Genomic DNA, 23,010 nt, shown 5'->3' on the forward strand with positions numbered 1-23,010 from the left:
GCACAACTTCTGGGAGTTAAACCAAGGGGTAAAAGGGTTCCAACAAACAGCAAGAGCATACTCTCAGGCAAGAGGGGAGGGAAACCCAGCAGCACTTCCCATTCAGTCTGCCTGGTGCCCCCCCCTCCCTGTGGCCACTTTGGGAATCACACTTCGTCCTGCCCAAGGTCAGGCCCTCCAGCACAGCTCAGTGCTTCCCAAAGTATCTTCTCAACCTCTGGTTAAACCTGCAGACTCAATACTTGTTAAGAAAAGATCTTAGACACCACTTAGTTACTCATTACACATTTATTGTACATTTTCACAATCTGGATGCGCCACAGAATTAGGGGTTTGGGGTAAGGGAAAAGGGGCAGGGGACACTGGGATAATATGGGGGGGATCTAGAGCACAGCACCCCCACCCCCAGCATCTCTCCCTACCCTTTCAAACCACAGCTTAGATCTCCCTGATTCTCCACACAGAAACCTTGAGTGTGGGGGAAAGAGTTGGGGGGGTCCCCTCCAGTAGCAGTTTGAAGAACTATACCCTCAGACCCCCCCAAAATTGTGCCATTTAAAAAGATATTAGACCCTTCCTCTATCACTTCACCTAAGGAGAAGACATGTCTCTCTCTGGGCTTGACCACCCTGAAGAGGGGCAAGAACCCCCATCCCAGCAAGTCCCACACACACATTGGCAGTGACTAGTACCCCCACCTTGAATTCAGGGGGGGCAGTCAGAGGAGCTGGGCAGTGAAGGAGGCAACACCCTCCAAACTGGGGAGGAGAGTTTTCATTCCAACCCCCAGCAGGGGTGGGGCCAGAGAAGACTTCAGGCAGGAATTGGGGAGATTCTCTGCCCTGCTCCACTCCTCTCCAAGGCAGTGATGACCCTTCAGACACTGGCAGCCACCTCTCCCAAAAGAGATCAGATTGTGGCCAACCCCCAACTCTCCTGGTGGGAGGAGGAGGGGGAAGATCAGGCAGATGGGAGGGAGGGAGACCCCGTGGGAATGTCAGTTTAGCGCCCCACATGAAAACTGGGGATGAGGAACGTGGGGAGAAACTCCAAGTGGTGGAATTATTGGTCCATCATAACACACTGAACTGCAAGACACGTACACACCAGCTCAGGGGAGGGAGAGAAAGGGACAACAGGTTTGGAAAATGGGGGAGGGGAGACAAACTGGACTAGAGTGACTAGGAGGAGGATGATTCTGGGGCCAGAACAGCCTGGCTCCCCAAAAGCCTAGGCTCCCCACCATCTACAAGTAATATCATGCAAATGAAAGTGTAATACAAGGACCAATGAGGACTAACTCCTCAGTGAAAAAATCAAAAAACCATGGGTTGAAAGAAAGAGTGATATAATTTAAAAAAGAAAACAAAAACGAATGTCAGTATGCAAATGAATGCTAATTAACATGCTGGAAGCTCCCAGACCTTGGGATTCTTAGGACCAAGTGGGGCCAGTCTCAGGGCCTCCCAAATAATGCGAAGAGGATGCACCTAGGGAGGCCTGGACAATTGCTTTTCGTCTATTTTGGTTTGGTTCTTTTGTATGGGGTGGGGGTATGGGAAAGGCCAGGGTGGGAGGAAGGATCAGCTGAATCCAAGGAAAGGAGGAGAGGAAAGGGGACTATTGCATAGCAGATGCAAATGAAGGGACTTGGGGTTGGTCAGGAAAAGAGGAAAAGGGAAGGAGGGAAAGAGAAAGGTGTCAGGAACCTCAGGAAGGAGTGTTAAGGACAACCGGAAAAATCTTCTAGTAATAAAACTACAAACAGACCAAATATATATAATATTATATATGTATAAATAACAGCTGGCTATTTACAGGGGGGCACACACACGGACACACACACAGATGGGAGGGCTGGAAGATATGGCTGAGAGGTGGAGGGGCGGCTGGGGAAGGGGGGGAGGCCCTTCTCTGGGCAGGTTCCTCAGGGGTTTAAGAGCTGAAGTAAACTATAGAGAGGGGAAGAGAAAGGAGAGAGAGAGGGGAGAGGGAGAAAGAGAGAAGGAGAGAAAGCAGTGTGTCAGGTCTGGCCCTGCTCCCTCCCTCCCCACTCCCCAGCTGGCTGACACCCTTCCCCTTCTGGGTCTCAGGTTCTGCACCTATAAAGCCATGGGGCTTGACAGGTGGCTTCCAAGGTCTCCTCAACCCCACGGTATGGTCTTAGGGCCAGAGAACCCTAGTGTTCTGGGTCTCTGAGACCACAAGCTGTTAAACAGTTGGGTGGCTGGTTTCCTAGCCTTGGCTCAAGCCCCTCAGCCTTTCCTGTTCTCCTACTCCCCAATTCCAGGCTTCCCAAAATCTTAACAGAATTGTCCACAACCAGGCAAAGTGCAGACTCAACAACATCCAGGTTTTGGGTTCTAAATGAATCAGAACTGCCACTGGCAGCTTTGTATGCTTTTTGCTGAATAGTAAAAAATAGGTTAATGACCTTCAAAACCCAGAACTCATAGGGGAAATCTCTGCAAAGAAAGGGCCCTCACCATTCCCGCCCGCCCTACTCACCTATGATGAGGATGAGGATGATGGCGCAAATCACTCCCAAGATGATCATCATCTGGAGGTGAAAGGGGAGGGTCAGTGAGACAGACCATGCAACCCCCATTCACCCGCCAGTCCTCTTACCTGGCTCTGTCCTTACCTTGAGGTTTTTCCACCAGTATTTGCGCTTGAGCTTGGCTGCACTTGTTTCAAACTGCGAGGCCCCTGCCTGGAGCGCATCTGCACGGTCGTCCAGTTCCGACAGCTTCTGGTCCCTCTCCAGAACCTTGTCCACGTTCACCCTCATGATGTCCACAACCTGGGGAAGGAGCCCGCAAGGCAGGGGGTGTGCCAAGGCCCACTTCAGTGAGGGCACTCCCGGACCACGTGCCCACACACAGAACACGCCAAGCTAACATGCCAAGGACACACACAGAACATGCCTAACGCTCCTGGGGACATGCAAGGAGCACACAACGGGCATGCTGATAGCCAGACATCTCAGATGTCATAGCAGCACCCTCTACTTATCGAATTTCAAGCAGCCTGCCGGTCACCAGAGCCCATCTATCTGCCTAGGCTGAGACACCCCAGGCTGTCAAGGCTAACGCTCCAGGGCCCCTCCAAGTCACGCCGACAGGAATGGGCTATGGTATATTTTCCCCAAAATTCATAAACGTGACTGCCATCACCTCAGCCCAAGTGGACCCCTACACTAGTCTGCCAACACTCAGGGTCCTTCCCGCTGCCTTTCACCCCCCCACCCCCACCCCAACTCACCTCATCCACCTGGGCCTGAGTCTGCTGCAGTCTTCTGTTACTGGTGAGGTTTGGAGGGGGCCCGGGAGGACCCCCCTCCCCAGCAGGGGCGGCAGGGGGGGCGGTGGCAGCGGTAGCCGACCTGAGGGGCAGAGATGGATTAAGACCCGGGGCCTGCATCCTTTGGCCCCGCAGTCAGGGCTCCGCCCATCCTCCTGTCCATCCATCCGTCCCTCTCTCTCCCTTCCTCGGAGGAAGGCCACCCGAAGGGAGCCTGGATCTCGTCCGGCCCCGCCGCTGAAAAGCTGCGTGACCTTGAGTGAGGTCTCCTTCCCCACTCCAGTCCTCGGTTTCCCCGCCTGTCAAGGAAGAGCGACCTCAGACATGGTCCGGGGTCGACCCGAAATGACCGGCGGCAGCGATGATAGGGGCGGGGCGGGCGGACAGACACCAGGTCCGTTCCTCTCCGCGGCCACCGCCCGCGCGCAGTCACGGGCTCTGGCCTGGCCTCCGGGCGTGGGGAGCGCTAGGGGCGCGGGTCGAGCCCCTGTCTGGACCCCAGGGCGGCAGTCGGCTCGGGCCAGCCGGGAAGGACAAGGGCGGCCGACTCACATGGCGGGGGCAGCGGCCGCAGGACTTCGCAGCAGCAGGGACGGCGGCGGCAGCGGCGGCAGCGGCGGCGGCTCGCGCTGGCTCCGACTAGCGCTGGCTGCCGGGGACGGGAAGATGGCGGCCGCACGTCACCCACATCCGGGCACTGCGGCGGGGGTGGGGCGCAGTGGCAACTGGTCGGGAGCCGGCCGCGGGGGCGGAGCGCGGCGCGGCGCGGCGCGGTGGGGCGGGGGGCGTGCCCGCGGGGCGGGGCGCCTGGCGCAGCCGGGTGTCTGCACCGTCCGCAGCCTACCTGCTGCGGCTTTCGCACCGCCACTGCCAGCCTTCCCAGTCGCAACAGAGCCCGCACGATGGTCCCTAAGCCTCGAAACAAGTCTGGCCCACACAGCCCAAGATCTCGCCCTGTAACCAGCTCCCGACGACTGCTGACCCGTCTTCAGCCCTTGGCACGGGCTGGGAGTGGGAAATCAGAAAGGGCAAGTGCAGGTGCCAGGGCAGTGCCAATAAGCTGGAACCCTGCTGCTGAGGGGAAGTTGGGAACCAACCTGTCACCTTTGGGGTGGAGGACTCAAAGGAGGTCTGGGGGTTCCTGGACACTGAGTAGGGGGATATGAAGGAAAAGACACCAGGCAGGCTCTTACCCCACACCCCTGCCAAGTCACTGCGGGTGTGCAAGTTACCCCTCCTCACAACTGGAGATCAAACCATGGGCGCTGGCAGGGTAGACCCTACTGAGAAAGGACAAGCTTAGGACCCCACGGAGGAGCGTATGAGGCTGCCCCGTAGGGCTGCTTCACGTTGGTGGTGGCTGCAGACTGGCCCAAACCTACGTCTGGCCCAGAATTGGGTCAGCCACCCTGGCCCAAAGAGGTGGGCTCAGCCTTTTTTCCCAGGCACAGGGTCTGGGCCAAAAGAGACAGGGTTTTGGGGTTTTTGAATTTGTTGTTGTTCTGATGGATAGAGGACAGTAGGGAAAGGGAGTGCCTGCGGTATGCAGGTTACATGGTACGACATTACATGCGTATTAGCCCCATAGGTGTGACCTTGTACAGTTCTAGCCCTGTTCTTGGACCCAAAATACATTAGCTGTGTAGGCACTAAATATATCTTTGTTACATGGCTTGATCTGGATCATAGTGGAGAAGGTTGTCCATGACCCCTTCCATCCCTGACGATCTCTCTTTAGGTCTCGTAAACAGACAGACCCAGCTGCTGCACACCCTGCCCAGCTCATTCCCAGTAATCCTGACACCTCAGCCAGAAAAGGTAGGACCAGATGACCCCCTATCCAGTGGGTGAAAGCAAAGCTCAAAGATTAAGAAGGAGGCATCTTAGGAGAGCCCTAGTAGGGTCTTCACTGTTTCCCCAGATGGGGAGTAGAGGAGGCTGGTGGCCTTGGTCTCTGAGACAGACAGGAGCCAGCTTCTGCCCTCCTCCAACCGGGCTTCCCAGGCCCTTAGGGTGTGAGTACCTCCCCCCTGCAGCACCCCACCCCTTCCCAGCAGACTGGCTATGTCACCAGAGGTGTTGTTTCCTAGCTGTCTGGGGGAAGTGAGTGAGCAGGGAGCCTGGGTGTTAGGTTCAGGGACGCAGCAGATCCTCAAATAAGATGGCTTCAACTCCATCCTTCTCCAAGAAGCAGCCAGTTCCCTGGTCCTTGTGCACTGACACACAACATCTGGTGGTTCAGCCTATGTACAAGGAAAAAAAGAGCAACTTCCATTATCCCACTGTGGATTGCCAGCTTCAGATCCCACTGTGGGGTACTCGCTCTTGCTTTTTGGACCTGAGACTGCTCTACTCTCTAGCCAGAGAACAAAAACACCAAATTCTAAGCTTTTAAGTTCAATAGCTACATACAGTGCCTGGGTCTAGGATTGGAAGGGTTGGAAGGAGGTACAAACAGGCAGAGCCCCCCACCCCAACTGTACCCCAACACTCTCCCTGCATTAGCTGTGAAGAAGCTAGCAGAAGACTAGACAAAGTATTAGACACTCGTTTAGAAGTGATTCCCAATTTCCAGCCATGGCTGAGTCCAGGACACAGAAGGGACAGAACCTGAAATAAATTTCAGAGCCATGGGGTGTGGCTTGGGAAGCTGGCACACTGCTATTGCTGTTTGATCCGGAGGGAGCAGCAACAGAGTAGAAATGAGGACATGTGTGATCCATGAAGTCAGGGCTCTCACTGAGCAGCCTCCCCCCCCCCTGCAGCCTGGGCTGTGGTGTTAAGGAACTCCCCAAATTTACATCAATGCTGGAGGCAGGAGAAGGGAAGGGGTAGGTGATCAGGCTCACCTGGAAATGAATAAAAGAATGTTTTCTTTGAGCAGATAGAATGAAGACCCAAATAGGGGTAAGATGAACTAAAGAAAAATAAGGTAAAATATTTATATAACTGAGATCCGGCTTCTACATTTACCTGCTTCAGGAGTTGTCAGCTGTCTCTGTGGGCCTCCCTCCCAAGGCTTATTCACAGGATGTGGGCGGGGCCTGAGTACACTTCTAACCAGCACCTCTGGTGATTCTGATGTAGGTGACACTTTAATAAGGGTTTATTGTTGTTGTTGTTTTCTTTTCAGCTAAGAAGTTAGGATGAAAGGGGGCTAAGCCGTTTCCACATGAGTCATGAACTAGCTCCATCCACGGGAGTCAAACCAGACCACCAAAATCGTAATTAATTTTGGAGACCTTGTATGTCCCTTAATGCAACTTGTAAATCAAGGCCTTCTAATTAGGAGCAAAGAAACAGGCCCTTGGGTATGCTCCTTGGAATACAAACCCAATGGCTAGCCCACCACCCACCATCCAATCAGCTGCTCAAACCTTGTGACCTCTGGCTGAGCCTTCAGGTCAAGAAGGCTCTGGGCTGCCTGCCAGACCCTGGGCTCCCCAAGGAGAGAAATGACCAGGGATCCACTGTGTGTCAGCAGCTTTATAGGGATTGACACATGTGCTCAGTTTGGGTCTTTTTGTTTTTTGGGTTTGTTTTTTTTTTAATTTTTAGTATTGATCTGAGGGAGAGAAAGGGGGAGAGAGAGAGAGAGAAAACAGCATTCTGTTTATGTATGTGCCCTGAATGGGGATTGAACTGACAACCTATGGTGGTTTTTTTGTTTGTTTGTTTTTGTTTTGTTTTTTTGTATCTTTCTGAAGTTGGAAATGGGGAGGCAGTCCGACAGACTCCTGCATGCGCCCGACTGGGATCCACCCGGCATGCCCACCAGGGGGCGATGCTCTGCCCATCTGGGGCGTTGCTCTGCTGCAATTGGAGCCATTCTAGCGCCTAAGGCAGAGGCCACAGAGCCATCCTCAGCGCCCGGGCCAACTTTGCTCCAATGGAGCCTTGGCTGCAGGAGGGGAAGAGAGAGACAGAGAGGGGGAGGGGTGGAGAAGCAGATGGATGCTTCTCCTGTGTGCCCTGGCTGGGAATCAAACCCGGGACTCCTGCACGCCAGGTCAACGCTCTACCACTGAGCTAACTGGCCACGGCCAACCTATGCTTTTTGACTGGAGCATTTAATCGTTTGCATTTAAAGTAATTGTTGACAGATATGTATTTATTGCCATTTTATTGATCATATTTTTAAGTGTTTTTTCTTTTATTTATTTATTTATTGTATTTTTCTGAAGTTTTCAGCAGGGTGGCAGTCTGACAGACTCCTGCATGCACCCGACCGGGATCCAGCCGGTATGCCCACCAGGAGGCAATGCTCTGCCCATCTGGGCCATTGCTCCTTTGTGGCCAGAGCCATTCTAGTGCCTGAGACAGAACCCATGGAGTCATCCTCAGTGCCCAGGCCAATGCTGCTCCAATGGAGCCTTGGAGCCTTGGCTGTGGGAGGGGAAGAGAGAGATAGAGAGGAAGGAGAGGAGGAAGGGTGGAGAAGCAGATGGGCGCTTCTCCTGTGTGCCCTGACTGGGAATCAAACACTTCCACACGCCAGGCCAACGCACTGCTGCTGAGCCAACTAGCCAGGGACTCTTTTTTTTTTTTAATACTTTATTTATTCAATTTTTAGAGATGGGGAGAAGAGAGGGAGAGCGTGAAGGGGGAGGAGCAAGAAGCATCAACTCCCATATGTGCCTTGACCAGGCAAGCCCAGGGTTTTAAACCAGCAACCTCAGTATTCAAGGTTGATGCTTTATCCCACTGCGCCACCACAGGTCAGGCTGGGAGTCTTCTTTTTAAAGAAGACCCTTTAATGTTTCTTGTAATACTAGTTTAGTGGTGATGAACTCCTTTAGCTTTTTCTTATATAGGAAGTTCTTTACTAGTCCTTTGAATAGCTTTTCATCACTTTGTATATTTCATGCCAGTCCCTTCTGGCCCACAAAGTTTCTGTTGAGAAATCAATTGACAGTTTTATGGGAGACTCCTTGTAGGTAACTAACTGCTTTTCTCTTGCTACTTTAAGATTCTTTGTCTAAAAAAAAAAAAAAAGATTCTTTGTCTATAACCTTTGGCATTTCAATTATGGTATGTCTTGGTGTGGGCCTTTTTAGATTCATCTGTTTGGGACTCTCGGCATTTTCTGGACTTGAGTGTCCGAGATAGAGAAGTTTTTTATTATTATTTTTTTCAAATAGGTTTTCAATTCCTTGCTTTCACTCTTCTTCTTTCAGCACTCCCATGATGCCAGTGTTGGTACATTGGAAGTTGTCCTACAGGCTCCCTAAACTATCCTCGTTTTTTTTTTTGGATTATTTTTTTCTTTTTGCTGTTCTAATTAAGTGTTTTCTGCTTCCTTATCTACCAAATCGCTGATTTTATCTTCTGCTTCATCTACTCTACTGTTGATGCCCTCTATTCTTCTTTACAAATTATTATTTTAGAGAGAGAGAGAGAGAGAGACAAGAAGAGAAAGAGATGAGAAGCATCAACTCATAGTTGTCACTTTAGTTGTTAATTGGTTGCTTCTCATATGTGCCTTGATGGGGGCGGGGGGCTCAAGCTGAGTCAGTGACCCCTTGCTTAAGCCGTGACCTTTGGGCTCAAGCCAGTAATCTTGGACTTCAAGCCAGAGACCTTTAGGCTCAAACCAGCAATCATGGGGTCATATCAATGATTCCATGCTCAAATCAGTGACCCTGCCTGATCCCTGGTGGTGCAGTGGATAAAATGTTGACTCAGAATGCTAATGTCACTGGTTTGAGACCTTGGGCTTGCCTGGTCAAGGCACATATGGGAGTTGATGCTTCCTGCTCCTCCCCCACTTCTCTCTCTCTCTCTCTCCTCTCTAAAATGAATAAATTAAAAAACAAACAAGAAATCAGAGACCCTGTGCTCAAGCTGGCTAGCCTGCACTCAAGTAGGATGAGCCTGCACTCAAGCCAGTGACCTTGAGGTTTCAAACCAGGGCCCTCAGCATCCCAGGTCTATGCTGTATCCACTGCACCCTCACCAGTCAGGACCTGTATGTATTCTTCATTTCAGTTTGTGTATTCTCCATTTCTGACTGGTTCATTTTTATGTTTTAATCGTCTTTTTTTTTTCTTTTGCACTTTTCTGAAGCTGGAAACGGGGAAAGACAGCCAGACAGACTCCCGCATGCGCCCGACCGGGATTCACCCGGCATACCCACCAGGGGCGACGCTCTGCCCACCAGGGGGCGATGCTCTGCCCCTCCGGGGCGTCGCTGTGCCGCGACCAGAGCCACTCTAGCGCCTGGGGCAGAGGCCACAGAGCCATCCCCAGCGCCCGGGCCATGCTTGCTCCAATGGAGCCCCGGCTGCAGGAGGGGAAGAGAGAGACAGAGAGGAAGGAGGGGTGGGGGTGGAGAAGCAAATGGGCGCCTCTCCCATGTGCCCTGGCCAGGGAGAGGTCCCCCGCACGTCAGGCCGACGCTCCACCACTGAGCCAACCAGCCAGGGCCTTAATTGTCATTTTTAAAAATTATTTTTATTTATTTATTCATTTTAGTGAAGAGAGACAGAGAGAGAGAGAGGAGAGAAGGGGAGAGGAGCAGGAAGCGTCAACTCCCACACATGCCTTGACCGGGTAAGCCCAGGGCCTTGAACCGGCAACCTCAGCATTCCAGGACGACGCTTGATCCACTGCGCCACCACAGGTCAGGCAATCGCCTTTTTTTGTTTTGTTTTTCCCTTTTCTTTTTCCCAAGTGAGAGGAAGAGAGATAGTGAGACAGACTCCCACATGTGCCCCAACTGGAATCCACCTGGCAGCCCCTGTCCGGGACTGGTGCTCCAATCAACCAATCTATTTTTAGCACCTGAGGCTGACATGATTGGACCAACCAAGCTATCTTTATTATTATTCTTTTTAATTTTATTATTTTTTTTTACAGAGACAGAGAGTCAGAGTGAGGGATAGACAGGGACAGACAGGAACAGAGAGATGAGAAGCATCAATCATTAGTTGTTTTTTTGTTGTTGCACATTGTGACACCTTAGTTGTTCATTGATTGCTTTCTCATATGTGCCTCGACTGCGAGCCTTCAGCAGACCAAGTAACCCCTTGCTCGAGCCAGTGACCTTGGGTCCAAGCTGGTGAGCTTTGTTCAAACCAAATGAGCTCGCGCTCAAGCTGGTGACCTCAGGGTCTCGAACCTGGGTCTTCCGCATCCCAGTCTGATGCTCTATCCACTGCGCCACCGCCTGGTCAGGCCAAGCTATCTTTAGTACCCAGGGCTAATGCTCAAACCAATAGAGCCTTTGGTTGTATGAGGGGAAGAAGAAGAAATGGGGGAGAGAAGCAGATGGTTGCTTCTTCTATATGCCCTGACTGGGAATCAAACCTGGGACGTCCATACACAGGGCTGATGCTCTATCCACTGAGCCAACTGGCCAGGGCCTCTCTCTATTTTTATGTTTCCTATGTCATATTTTCCCCCTATGTCCTTGTTGAAGTTCTCATTAAGTTCATCCACTCTTCCCCTCAGTTCATCGAGCACCCTTATAACCAGTGTTTTGAACTCTGCGTCCAGTAGATTGCTCGTCTCCATTTGGTGTAGTTTTATTTTCTGGAGTTTCGTTCTATTCCTTCATTTGGGCATGTTTCTTTGTGTCCTCATTTTGGCTGCCTCTCTGTGTTTGTTTCAATGTATTAATTGGAGCTGCTATGTCTCCCAGTCTGGTTTTGATAGATTGGCCTTATGTAGTAGGTCTCCTGGAGGGCCCAGGGGCTCAGCCCTGATCACCTGAGCTGGCACTCCAGGTGCATTCCCCACATGGGCCACGTGGACTCTCCTGTTGTGTGGTTGGGCCTTGCTTGATGTAGGCACATCAATGGGAGGGATTTACCCCCAGGCCAATCAGCTGCAAAGACTAGCTGTGACCATATGGAGGATATGCTGTACAGGGGCCACCCCCATGGAGCAGGACTTGCTTCAGAGGGGCTTTGGTGTCTGCTTACTCCGCCCCTCAAATATGTTGCTCACAGAGGTGCTTTGGCATGGTCTGAAGCATTGGCTCTAGGGCCTCCTGGGAGGTGCAGGACAAGGTCAGCTGCTGCCTGTGCTCTGCCTGGGGCCACCTGGCCACCTGGCTACCCAGCGTGAGATAAAGAGTGATCTGCAGGTGGCTGCTACTTGTGCTGAGCTTGGAGGTGGCCAGGAGAGGCTAAGCTCTGAACCAAGGCCGGCTGCCATTAGTGCCAGGCTTGAGGCCACTTGGCAAGAGGTACAGGGCATGCCAAGGCCAAATGTCGCTTGTTTGAGACATTTTAGGAAAGTCTAAAACATAGGCCCAAACAGGCCATTTTTATGGAAAAGCCCCTGGAAATTGCTTGGGTAGACTCACAAGTTGAGGGAATCACCAGGGCAGGTAAACAGTGTTAGCCAGCTGGTGGGGAATCCCTTTTGGCACCCACCGGCACAGGGGGAGGGCTCAGCAGAGAACTGCAAAGGAACCAGCACTTCTGTCTGGGAGAAAGCGGCCCTCTGGGAGAAAGCAGCCCCTCCAGCCCTTGCCCTTACATCAGTTCCTCCCTGTATGTCCCCGGCATCTTGCAAGCTGCTGCCACAGTGCTGGAGCTCAGAGCCAGTGAGCTGGAGGAAGTCTCATGCAGACCCTTTAACCGGAATGCTGGGGACTCCAGCAGACATCTGGCTCATTCAGCCACAATACCTGCTGGTTCTCAGGGCCGCCGGCAGTGACGGGGACTTCTCTTCCTGGCTGGAACCCTGGCTGGGGAGCCTGGTGTGGGGCCGGGACCCCTTGCTCTGCAGGAGGGGCCTCCGCTGCCAAGATGTCCCTCCCAATTTTTAAATCACCACATGCATGAGTTGTTCTTTTTTTTAGAGTTTTTTTTTTATTTATTGATTTTGAGAGAGAAAGAGAGAGAGAGAGAGAGAGAGAGAGAGAGAGAGAGAGAGAGAGAGAGAAGGGGGAAGCTTCAACTCATATTAGTTGCTTCCTATACGTGCCTTGACCAGGCAAGCCGGGGGGATTCAAACTGGCAACCTCAGCATTCCAGGTTGACACTTTATACACTGCGCCACCACAGGTCAGGCGAGTTATGTTTTTGTTGTGTTGTTTAATTGATAGATTTAGAAAGTGAAGAGGGGAGAGCCAGAGAGAGCGACAGGAACAGTTTCTGTATGTGCACTGACCAAGGATAGAGCTGGCTGGCTCTAACCAACCACGCTGACCAAGCTGTGGATGTGAGATCAATATATTTTTTAAAAGATTTTATTTATTGATTTTTAGAGAGCAGAGGGAGGGGGAGAGAGCTAGAGAAGAAGGGAGGAACAGGAAGCATCAACTCGTAGTAGTTGCTTGTCCTATGTGCCTTGACTGGGCAAGCACAGTTTCAAACCGGTGACCTCAGCATTCCAGGTCGATGCTCTGTCCACTGCACCTCCACAGGTCAGGTGATGGTAGATTTTAAACTAGGTAATAGGTAACAATCAAAACTCAAAAGTTACAAAGGAATGTACAGTGAGCCCTGGTTCTAAGCTGCCCAGGATCCCTACCTGACATTGTTGCTGTTTCTAGTCTTGTTATTATTGATACTTGTAGACAGTTTTTTCTTTCTTTCTTCTTTTTTTAAATTTATTGATTTTTTTGTGTTTTGTTTTTGTTTTTGGTTTTTTTTTAGAGAGGAAAAAAGAGAGAAAAACATGGATTTGTTGTTCCACTTATTTATGTATTTATTGGTTGATTCTTGTATGTGCCCTCTCCAGGGGTCAAATCTTGGTGTATTCGGACAATGCTCTAACCAGTTGAGCTACCCAGCCAGGGCTTTTTTTCTTTTTAAAACAAAAATACTTCCCTGGCTGGTTGACTCAGAAGTAGAGTGTTGACCCAGCGTGTGGAAGTTCCAGGTTCAATTCCCGGCCAGGGCACACAGGAGAAGTGCCCATCTGCTTCTCCACCCTTCCCTCTCTCCTTTCTCTCTCTCCTCCCCTCTCACAGCCAAGGCTCCATTGGAGCAAAGTTGGCCCTGGGAGCTGAGGACAGCTCCATGGCCTTCACCTCAGGCGCTAGAATGGCTCCAGTTGCAACAGAGCAACATCCCAAGTGGGCAGAGCATCGCCCCCTAGTGGGCATGCCAGGTGGATCCCCATCGGGCACATGCGGGAGTCTGTCTCTCTGCCTCCCCACTTCTCACTTTAAAAAATACAAAAAACCGCCCTGGCCGGTTGGCTCAGTGGTAGAGTGTCGGCCTGGCGTGCGGGGGACCCGGGTTCGATTCCCGGCCAGGGCACATAGGAGAAGCGCCCATTTGCTTCTCCAGCACCCCCCCTCCTTCCTCTCTGTCTCTCTCTTCCCCTCCCGCAGCCAAGGATCCATTGGATCAAGGATGGCCCGAGCGCTGGGGATGGCTCCTTGGCCTCTGCCCCAGGCACTAGAGTGGCTCTGGTCACGGCAGAGCGACCCCCCGGAGGGGCAGAGCATCGCCCCCTGGTGGGCAGAGCGTTGCCCCTGGTGGGCGTGCCGGGTGGATCCCGGTCGGGCGCATGTGGGAGTCTGTCTGACTGTCTCTCCCCATTTCCAGCTTCAGAAAAATACAAAAATAAATAAATAAAAAATACAAAAAACCCACAAAAACTAATAGACTATATATTGAGTTGCCCCCTCCATTCTTTTAACTTTCTAGTTATAGGGTTTTTTCCTAGGTGTTTTTCTGTTTGTTTGGGGTTTTTTTTTCTTGTATTTTTCTGAAGTTGGAAACGGGGAGGCAGTCAGATTCCTGCATGTGCCCGACCGGGATCCACCTGGCATGCCCACCAGGGGGCGATGCTCTGCCCATCTGGGGCATTGCTCTATTACAGCCAGAGCCATTCTAGCGCCTGAGGCAGAGGCCACAGAGCCATCCTCAGCACCCGGGCCAACTTTGCTCCAATGGAGCCCCATCTGTGGGAGGGGAAGAGAGAGACAGAGAGGAAGGAGAGGGGGAGGGGTGGAAAGCAGATGGGCGCTTCTCCTGTGTACCCTGGCTGGGGATCGAACCTGGGACTCCTGCACACCAGGCCAACGCTCTACCACTGAGCCAACCGGCCAGGGCTAGTTATAGGGTTTTTTGTTGTTTTGGTTTTGCTCCCTAAGATCTCTGTCTCTTGTAGATTTAATTGGCTTTTTTTGTTTTTGTTATTTTTAAATAATATATATGGACGGGAGAGTGTCTCTTTTTCCTTTTAGAGGCTTTTCTCAAATATCCGCTGGTCCATGGCTCTCTGCTCGAATTGAATGGGAGCCACCGGGAGGACCGGAAGCTGTGTGGGTGGGTGTGAGGGGACAGGGCATTCACTGGCTGGCAGTTTTGCAGGAGGACAGTGAAAGCCTTTTCACAGGAGCTCCCAAGTGTTGATAGGTGACAGGCTGTCTCTGGGGCCATTCAGTTTTTTTGAGAGAACAGTATGTCCTAGTCTCCATCCCCTGCCCTTGATGTGGGAGTGGATCTGGAGTAGGGTGGGACTCTGCTGGGCCTGGTGTCCTCAAGTTCAAAGCCTCCTCCAAAATAAGCATGTAGAGGGAGAGGCGGGATGTGGGACTCAGGTGTAAAGGTGAGGGAGCCCCAGGGGTTTTGTCACTGAATGCAGACTCTCAGCCACCGTGCTTAGCAGGCCAGACCCAGCGCCTGGGGTCTCCGGGGTCTTCAGGTGCCATGTCCTCCCGGCTCCCTCTGCCCTGCTTGGTCTGTCACCACACTTTGGCTGCTGTTCAGCCTCTGAAATCCTTTGCTGCTGTTCTCTCTCCTGGTCTCTTAGTCCTTGTAGATTTACACCTTCGTGTGTGTGTGTGTGTGTGTGTGTGTGTGTGTGACTGAGACAGATAGGGACAGACAGGAAGGGAAGACAGATGAGAAGCATCAATTTTTCTCTGTGGCTCCTTAGTCGTTCATTGATTGCTCTCTCTCATGTGCCTTGTCTGGGGGGCTACAGCAGAGCGAATGACCCCTTGCTCAAGCCAGCAACCTTGGGCTCAAGCCAGAGACCATGGGTCACCATAGGGTCATATCTATGATCCCACACTCAAGCAAGTGACCCCGCTCTCAAGTCGGGTGACTTTGGGATTTCGAGCCTGCGTCCTCCACGTCCCAGCCCAACGCTCTATCCACTGTGCCACCACCTGGTCAGGCGATTTTCGCCTCTTTAACTCCCCTCCTGTTACTTAGTTAACCTTCGGAAAGAAGACAGGCCCTGGTAGAGCGTCGGCCTGGCGTGCGGAAGTCCCGGGTTCGATTCCCAGCCAGGGCACACAGGAGAGGCACCCATTTGCTTCTCCACCCCTCCCCCTCTCCTTCCTCTCTGTCTCTCTCTTCCCCTTCCGCAGCCGAGGCTCCATTGGAGCAAAAGATGGCCCGGGCGCTGGGGATGGCTCCTTGGCCTCCGCCCCAGGCACTAGAATGGCTCTGATCTCGACAGAGCGACACCCCCTGGTGGGCGTGCCGGGTGGATCCCGGTCGGGCGCATGCGGGAGTCTGTCTGACTTCCTCCTCATTTCCAGCTTCAGAAAAATACAAAAAAAAAAAAAAAAAAAAAGAAGACAAATGCTCATGACCAATCTTCCATGTTTAGCCAAAAGTCTTACCACAGTTTATTTAACTAGTCCCTCAAGGACCAGCCTTTTAGGTTGTTTGCAGATTTTCGTTGTTTTTTCTTTTATAAAAGTGTTCTTAGGATCGTTGTTGCAAATACCTGCCATGATCAATCAACCCCTCAATCCTTGACATAGGGGTTATTTTGAGTTTACATTTGGGAAACCTAAAGCCTAGAGCAGGGGTCGGAAACCTATAGCTCGCAAGCCAGATGTGGCTCTTTTGATGGCTGCATCTGGCTCGCAGACAAATCTTTAATTAAAAAAATAACGTTAAAAATATAAAACAGCCCTGGCCGGTTGGCTCAGTGGTAGAGCATCAGCCTGGCATGCAGGAGTCCCGGGTTCGATTCCCGGCCAGGGCACACAGGAGAGGTGCCCATCTACTTCTCCACCCCTCCCCCTCTCCTTCCTCTCTGTCTCTCTCTTCCCCTCCTGCAGCCGAGGCTCCACTGGAACAAAGTTGGCCCAGGCACTGAGGACGGCTCCATGGCCTCTGCCTCAGGCACTAGAATGGCTCTGGTTGCAACGGAGCAACACCCCAGATGGGCAGAGCATCGCCCCCTGTTGGGCATGCTGGGTGGATCCCAGTCGGGCGCATGCAGGAGTCTGTCCGATTGCCTTCCCGTTTCCAACTACAGAAAAATACAAAAAAAAACCAAAACAAAACAAACAAATAAATAAATAAATAAAACAGGCCCTGGCCAGTTGGCTCAGTGGTAGAGCATCGGCCTGGCGTGCAGGAGTCCCAGGTTTGATTCCCGGCCAGGGCACACAGGAGAAGCGCCCATCTGCTTCTCCACCCTTCCCCCTCTCCTTCCTCTCTGTCTCTCTCTTCCCCTCCCGCAGCCAAGGCTCCATTGGAGCAAAGTTGGTCCGGGCACTGAGGATGGTTCTGTGGCCTCTGCCTCAGGTGCTAGAATGAATGGCTCTGGATGTAATAGAGCAACAGCCCAGATGGGCGGAGCATCGCCCCCTGGTGGGCATGCCGGGTGGATCCCGGTCGGGCGCATGCGGGAGTCTGTCTGACTGCCTCCCCGTTTCCAACTTCAGAAAAATACAAAAAACAAACAAACAAACAAAAAACATAAAACGTTTTCATGTATTACAATCCATTTATTTCCTACCACTCATGTTCAAGGTTGCAGGTGGCTGCAGCCAATCACAGCTGTCCTCTGGGACAACACCAAATTTTTATTGGATAATGCATAACTTACACGGGTTGTTGTATGGCTCTCACAGAATTACATTTTAAAACATGTGGCGTTCATGGCTCTCTCAGCCAAAAAGGTTCCTGACCCCTGGCCTAGATAAATGCCTTGATGGATTTTTTTAAGTGATTGATTTTTAAAAGAGAGGAAGGGAGAGAGAGAGAGAAGCACTCATTTGCTGTTCCACTTAGCTATGCGTTCACTGGCCACTCCCCGTGTGTGCCCCAACTGGGGATCAAACCCAGCAACCTTGGTATTTCCGGATGACACCGACTGAGCTAACTGGCTGAGGCCAACATTTTTATTTACTTTTTAAACACATTAAATATTTCTTTTAAAATTGTTTGGATAAAACATAGTACAGTTTCATGTGTGGTGGCGCAGTGGATAAAATGTCAACCTGGAACGCTGAGGTCGCCAGGTTTTTGTTTGTTTGTTTGTTTTTTAATTTTTTTAAATATTTTACTTATTGATTTTTAGAGAGGGGAGAGAGAAGGGGGAGGAGCAGGAAGCATCAACTCCTCTATGTGCCTTGACCAGGCAAGCCCAAGGTTTCGAACCAGCAACCTCAGTGTTCCAGGTCGACGCTTTATCTCACTGCACCACCACAGGTCAGGCCTGAGGTCACCAGTTTTAAACCCTGGGCTTTCCGGGTCAAGGCACAAACGGGAGTTCATGCTTCCTGCCTCTCCCCACCAAATGAATAAAGTCTTGCAGAAATTTCACATATATACGAAATGAAGTTTCCGCAAGGTTATAACAGCTCAGGTTTAAACTAAAAAAAGAACCTGGAGGCTCACAGCTCACAAAAACAGCAGGATCCAGGTGCTCACGTGCTATCAGCAGGGATCCACTGCTTTCTTTTTTAGCTCTGCTGGCCTCTGACTTAGCTTCAGTTCCAAACAGGGGATATAAGCAGCTTCAGGCTCATATTCTTTTTAAATGTTATAGTTTGAATGTTTCTTTAAAATGTGGTTCAAATTCCAAAAGTTCAAGAGAGCATATGGAGAAAGTCTCTCTCCCACCCTGTCTCCCAGCCACCCAGTGTCTGCGCCCCGACAACCAGTCCTTCCAGTTCCTTCCGCTCCTTTCAGAGATGTTCTGTGCACACAGCTTTCCACTTCTCTACACAAAGGGAAGCAAACTGTATGAACCCTTCGCTGCCTTTCTCTGAGTACCGGCAAGCCCATGCTCAAGGCCATGAGACTGCACTAGAGCGGGGACCTTGGGGTTTCGAACCGGGGCTGTCAGCATCCCAGGTCCACACTCTATCCACTGTACCACCGGTCAGGCAAAGAGACTTACTTATTGATGTTAGAGAAAGAGGAAGGTAAAGGAGATAGACACATCAATCTGTTCCTTTATGTGCCCTGACCAGCGAATGAACCCACAAACCTTTGCGTACTGGGATGACGCTCTAACCAACCAAGCTGTACCGCCACTGGCATTTTTCTTCTAAGACACAGAGAGGATGGATGCCCTGGCCAGATACCTCCGCTGTTTAGACCATCATCCAGAAGCACAGAGGGTGGCGGTTTCATCCCCAGTAAGGGCACATGTCTCTCTCTCCCCCTTCCTCTCACTAAAATCAATAAATAAACATAATATGTGTGTGTGTGTGTGTGTGTGTGTATGAGATACATATCAAAATTAGCCCTTTCTCTGCAATATGAATTCTATTTTCCCTAGATTGTCATCTATCTTTTAACTTTTGCCATGTATACTTTTAACATCTTAATATATTTTAGATGTACGTCTTGACTTTTATGACTTGTTTTGTCATCATAATTAGAAATACTATCATTCCAAACTATTTACATCTGTGATATTGTTGCCCAAAATGCATAACCTCAATGTAAATCACAAGAAAACACTGGACAAATCCAAACAGAGACAGTCTGCAAAATAACTTGCCAGTAATTTTCAAATATGTAAGGGGGAAAAAAAAGACTAAGAAACTGTCTCAGCCTGACCTGTGGTGGCGCAGTGGATAAAGCGTCGACCTGGAAATGCTGAGCTCGCCGGTTCAAGACCCTGGGCTTGCCTGGTCAAGGTACATATGGGAGTTGATGCTTCCAGCTCCAAAGAATTAAAGAAACTGTCTCAGACTGGAAAAGGCTAAGGCAGGCGAGGCCAACAGTTTTTGCCCCCGGGCCAGATTAGAAAGAAAACTTTTTTCACCAGCTGGACAAAATATTAAAATTAAAAAATGTTAAATACAAAAATAATTCATTAAAGTAAAAAAAATTTATTATGTAATTTGTTTATGAATAAATGTGAGTGAAAAAAATTTTAATATACAATATTTTAATAAAAATAATTACATACCATATAAATGTCCAAACTATCGCAATCATTCGAACAATATTTAATTAATAGAATGAGCTTGAAGGGGTTAAATAGCAAATAAAACAATTATTTCATTTTACAAACAGCCCGGACACGTTTTCAGTTATCAACTGCAGCTATTGTCTATGCTACAATGCCACTTGATTCAACACACTTGACCACAAAAATAATGAATTGTTTGACCTTGGGTGCACACTGGCAAACTCCGCCTAAAAGAATGTGGGTTTCGCCTGACCAGGCGGTGGCGCAGTGGAAAGAACGTCGGACTGGGATTCAGAGGACGCAGGTTCGAGACCCCCGAGGTCGCCAGCTTGAGCACGGGCTCATCTGGTTTGAGCAAAGGCCCACCAGCTTGAACCCAAGGTTGCTGGCTCCAACAAGGGGCTACTCGGTCTGCTGAAGGCCCGCGGTCAAGGCACATAAGAGAAAGCAATCAATGAACAACTAAGGTGTTGCAACGCACAACGAAAAACTAATGATCGATGCTTCTAATCTCTCTCCGTTCCTGCCTGTCTGTCCCTGTCTCTCCCTCTCTCTGACTCACTCTCTGTCTCTGAATAAAAAAGAATGTGGGTTTCACATCACTGCTAAACATCAAACTGTTCATATCGAATACAGACGAGTACAGAAGTTGTAAATCTTTATAATGGAATTTTTTTTTTTTAAATAAAGAAGTATCGCGAGCGTCGGCCTGGCGTGCGGGGGACCCGGGTTCGATTCCCGGCCAGGGCACACAGGAGAAGCGCCCATTTGCTTCTCCACCCCCACCCCCTCCTTCCTCTCTGTCTCTCTCTTCCCCTCCCGCAGCCAAGGCTCCATTGGAGCAAAGATGGCCCGGGCGCTGGGGATGGCTCCTTGGCCTCTGCCCCAGGCACTAGAGTGGCTCTGGTCGCGACAGAGCGATGCCCCAGAGGGGCAGAGCATCGCCCCCTGGTGGGCGTGCCGGGTGGATCCCGGTCGGGTGCATGCCGGAGTCTGACTGTCTCTCCCCGTTTCCAGCTTCAGAAAAATAGAAAAAAAAAAGAAGTATCGCAAATCCATTTGGCCAATTATCGGAAGTTAACCCTAGATTAGTCACACGTGAATTCTTTTCCGCATATCACTATCTTCTTAAATATCTCGATTTCCAATCATCAAAGACGCTTCCGCTTCTGAGTAGCTGAGATTTTAAAGTGGCGGAGAATATTAAAAATTTAATCGCGGGCCACATAAACTCATCCGGCCCACGGGCCGTATTTTGGCCATGCCTGGGCTAGGGAGACATGACAACTAAATCCAAAGTGAAGCCCTAGATTAGATCCTGAATGATAGAAAGGGCATTAGGTTGAAAACTGACAAAATTTAAATTAGACCTGTAGAGTAGTTAATAGTATTGTATCAACACCAATTCCTTGGTTTCAAATTATACTATGGCTATGCAAGATGTTAACATTTGGAGAAGCTGGGTAAAGGGTACACAGGAATTCTGTACCATTTTTGCAGTTTTTCTGTAGGTCTAAAATTATTAAAATAAAAAGGTCTAACATTTCAAGATTTGAGTTTATGGTTTTATTTTTTTTTACTCTGTAATCTTTGACCTACCTGTAATATTTAAGGATTGATCCATATTTTCCCCCAGATGGTAACTCAGTTCTTTTATTGACTAATCCCACTTTTCACCACTGATATTCTTTTTATTTATTTTATTTTTATTTTTTTTACTTTATTCATTTTTTTTTTTTAGAGAGGAGAGAGAGAAGGAGAGAGACAGAGAGAAAGAAGGGGGGAGGAGCTGGAAGTATCAACTCCCATATGTGCCTTGACCAGGCAAGCCCAAGGTTTCTAACCGGCGATCTCAGCATTTCCAGGTTGACACTTTATCCACTGCGCCACCACAGGTCAGGCTATTTTTATTTTTAATAAATAAATTTTTATTAATTTTAATGGGGTGACATCAATAAATCAGGGTACATATATTCAAAGAAAACATGTCCAGGTTATCTTGTCATTCAATTATGTTGCATACCCATCACCCAAAGTTAGATTGTCCTCTGTCACCTTCTATCTAGTTTTCTTTGTGCCCCTCCCCCTCCCTCTCTCCCTCCTTCCCTCCCCCTGCCCCCCGTAACCACCACACTCTTGTCAATGTCTCTTAGTCTCGTTTTTATGTCCTACCAATGTATGGAATCTTGCAATTCTTGTTTTTTTCTAATTTACTTATTTCACTCCCACTATTTTGTTGTAAATGATCTGATGTCATCATTTCTTTTTTCTTTTTTTTTAGTATTTTTCTGAAGCTGGAAACGGGGAGAGACAGACAGACTCCCGCATGCGCCCGACCGGGATCCACCCGGCACGCCCACCAGGGGCGATGCTCTGCCCACCAGGGGGCGATGCTCTGCCCCTCCGGGGCATCGCTCTGCCGCGACCAGAGCCACTCTAGCGCCTGGGGCAGAGGCCAAGGAGCCATCCCCAGCGCCCGGGCTATCTTTGCTCCAATGGAGCCTTGGCTGCGGGAGGGGAAGAGAGAGACAGAGAGGAAGGAGGGGGGTGGAGAAGCAAATGGGCGCTTCTCCTATGTGCCCTGGCCGGAAATCGAACCCGGGTCCCTTGCACGCCAGGCCGACGCTCTACCGCTGAGCCAAAAGGCCAGGGCCTGATGTCATCATTTCTTATGGCTGAATAGTATACCATGGTGTATATGTGCCAAATCTTCTTTATCCAGTCTTCTATTTTTTTTTTTACAGTGATTAAAGCCTTTAAGCAAACTCTTGGCCAATACAGCAAGAATCCATAAAAGAGTAGTGTCCTTAACATGTTTATCAAGTCCAAGTTGGCCCCATCACCATGCCAAATCCCTGAAAGATGCAACCCAACCCCAGTTCAGTCTGTTAGGAGCTGTCACAAGGAGCAGGAGTCCAGGAAAAGTCCACATGGCACTGGAATTGTTGTCACAATTCTATACTTTGCAGCTCACAACCAAGTCCTAATGACCGCTGCTTCTAGCTGGTAATGATTCAGGTAGACTGGAAAAGCCATCTGCAGCATGTGTGGAGATGGAGCTTCTGTTCTCCTCTGGAGAGATGCGACCAGGTTGCTTTTCCCTGGAGCTCTGCGACTGTGCGTGGTAAAGAGAACCTTGGGATACACTAAGCTGGGTGGCAAAGGTAGATTCATAATAGAAATTGGCAAAAGGGGGAAAGAGAGCTCTAAATTAGGAGTAGGTCCCAGCCTAAAATATATGTGGGGCATTGAGGTAGGAGGAATAGAGGAAACACTATATATTAAACAAAGCAGCAGAAAATAGGACTATCAACGCCCACAACAGAGATCTTTGAGGGAAGAATAAAAAACCTGACTATTGGCCCTGGCCGGTTGGCTCAGCGGTAGAGCGTCGGTCTGGCATGCAGAAGTCCCGGGTTCGATTCCCGGCCAGGGCACACAGGAGAAGCGCCCATCTGCTTCTCCACCCCTCCCCCTCTCCTTCCTCTCTGTCTCTCTCTTCCCCTCCCGCAGCCAAGGCTCCATTGGAGCAAAGATGGCCTGGGCGCAGGGGATGGCTCCTTGGCCTCTGCCCCAGGCGCTGGAGTGGCTCTGGTCGCAACAGAGCGACAC

At 50.2% G+C, this 23,010-nt stretch overlaps 1 protein-coding gene across 2 annotated transcripts; it reads right to left on the reverse strand.

Moving 5' to 3' along the window:
• Positions 1–269: 269 nt before the first annotated feature.
• On the reverse strand, positions 270–3,998 carry VAMP2 (vesicle associated membrane protein 2). 2 transcript variants are annotated; one of them, XM_066264200.1, is made up of 5 exons: positions 3,856–3,998; positions 3,265–3,385; positions 2,645–2,803; positions 2,509–2,560; positions 270–936 (listed from the first exon to the last, which is right to left on the reverse strand). In XM_066264200.1, coding segments are annotated over exons 1-5 (552 nt in total). In that variant the 5' UTR covers positions 3,858–3,998; the 3' UTR covers positions 270–718. The 2 variants fall into 2 exon arrangements, with proteins under 2 accessions (XP_066120297.1, XP_066120298.1); XM_066264201.1 differs by lacking the exon at positions 270–936 and adding an exon at positions 1,069–1,952.
• Positions 3,999–23,010: the final 19,012 nt, after the last annotated feature.

The sequence above is a fragment of the Saccopteryx bilineata genome, chromosome 2 (assembly GCF_036850765.1).
Source record: "Saccopteryx bilineata isolate mSacBil1 chromosome 2, mSacBil1_pri_phased_curated, whole genome shotgun sequence".
NCBI lineage: Eukaryota > Metazoa > Chordata > Mammalia > Chiroptera > Emballonuridae > Saccopteryx > Saccopteryx bilineata.

Bases quoted from the DNA above. Each gene is read 5' to 3' on its own strand.
- VAMP2 (XM_066264200.1), bottom strand. The intron at 2,804-3,264 runs GTGAGTTGGGGT...CTCCTTCCCCAG, and splicing joins CTCAGGCCCAGGTGGATGAG to GTTGTGGACATCATGAGGGT. The intron at 937-2,508 runs GTGAGTAGGGCG...TCCTCCCACCAG, and splicing joins CATCCTCATCCTCATCATAG to GAGAGTTGGGGGTTGGCCAC.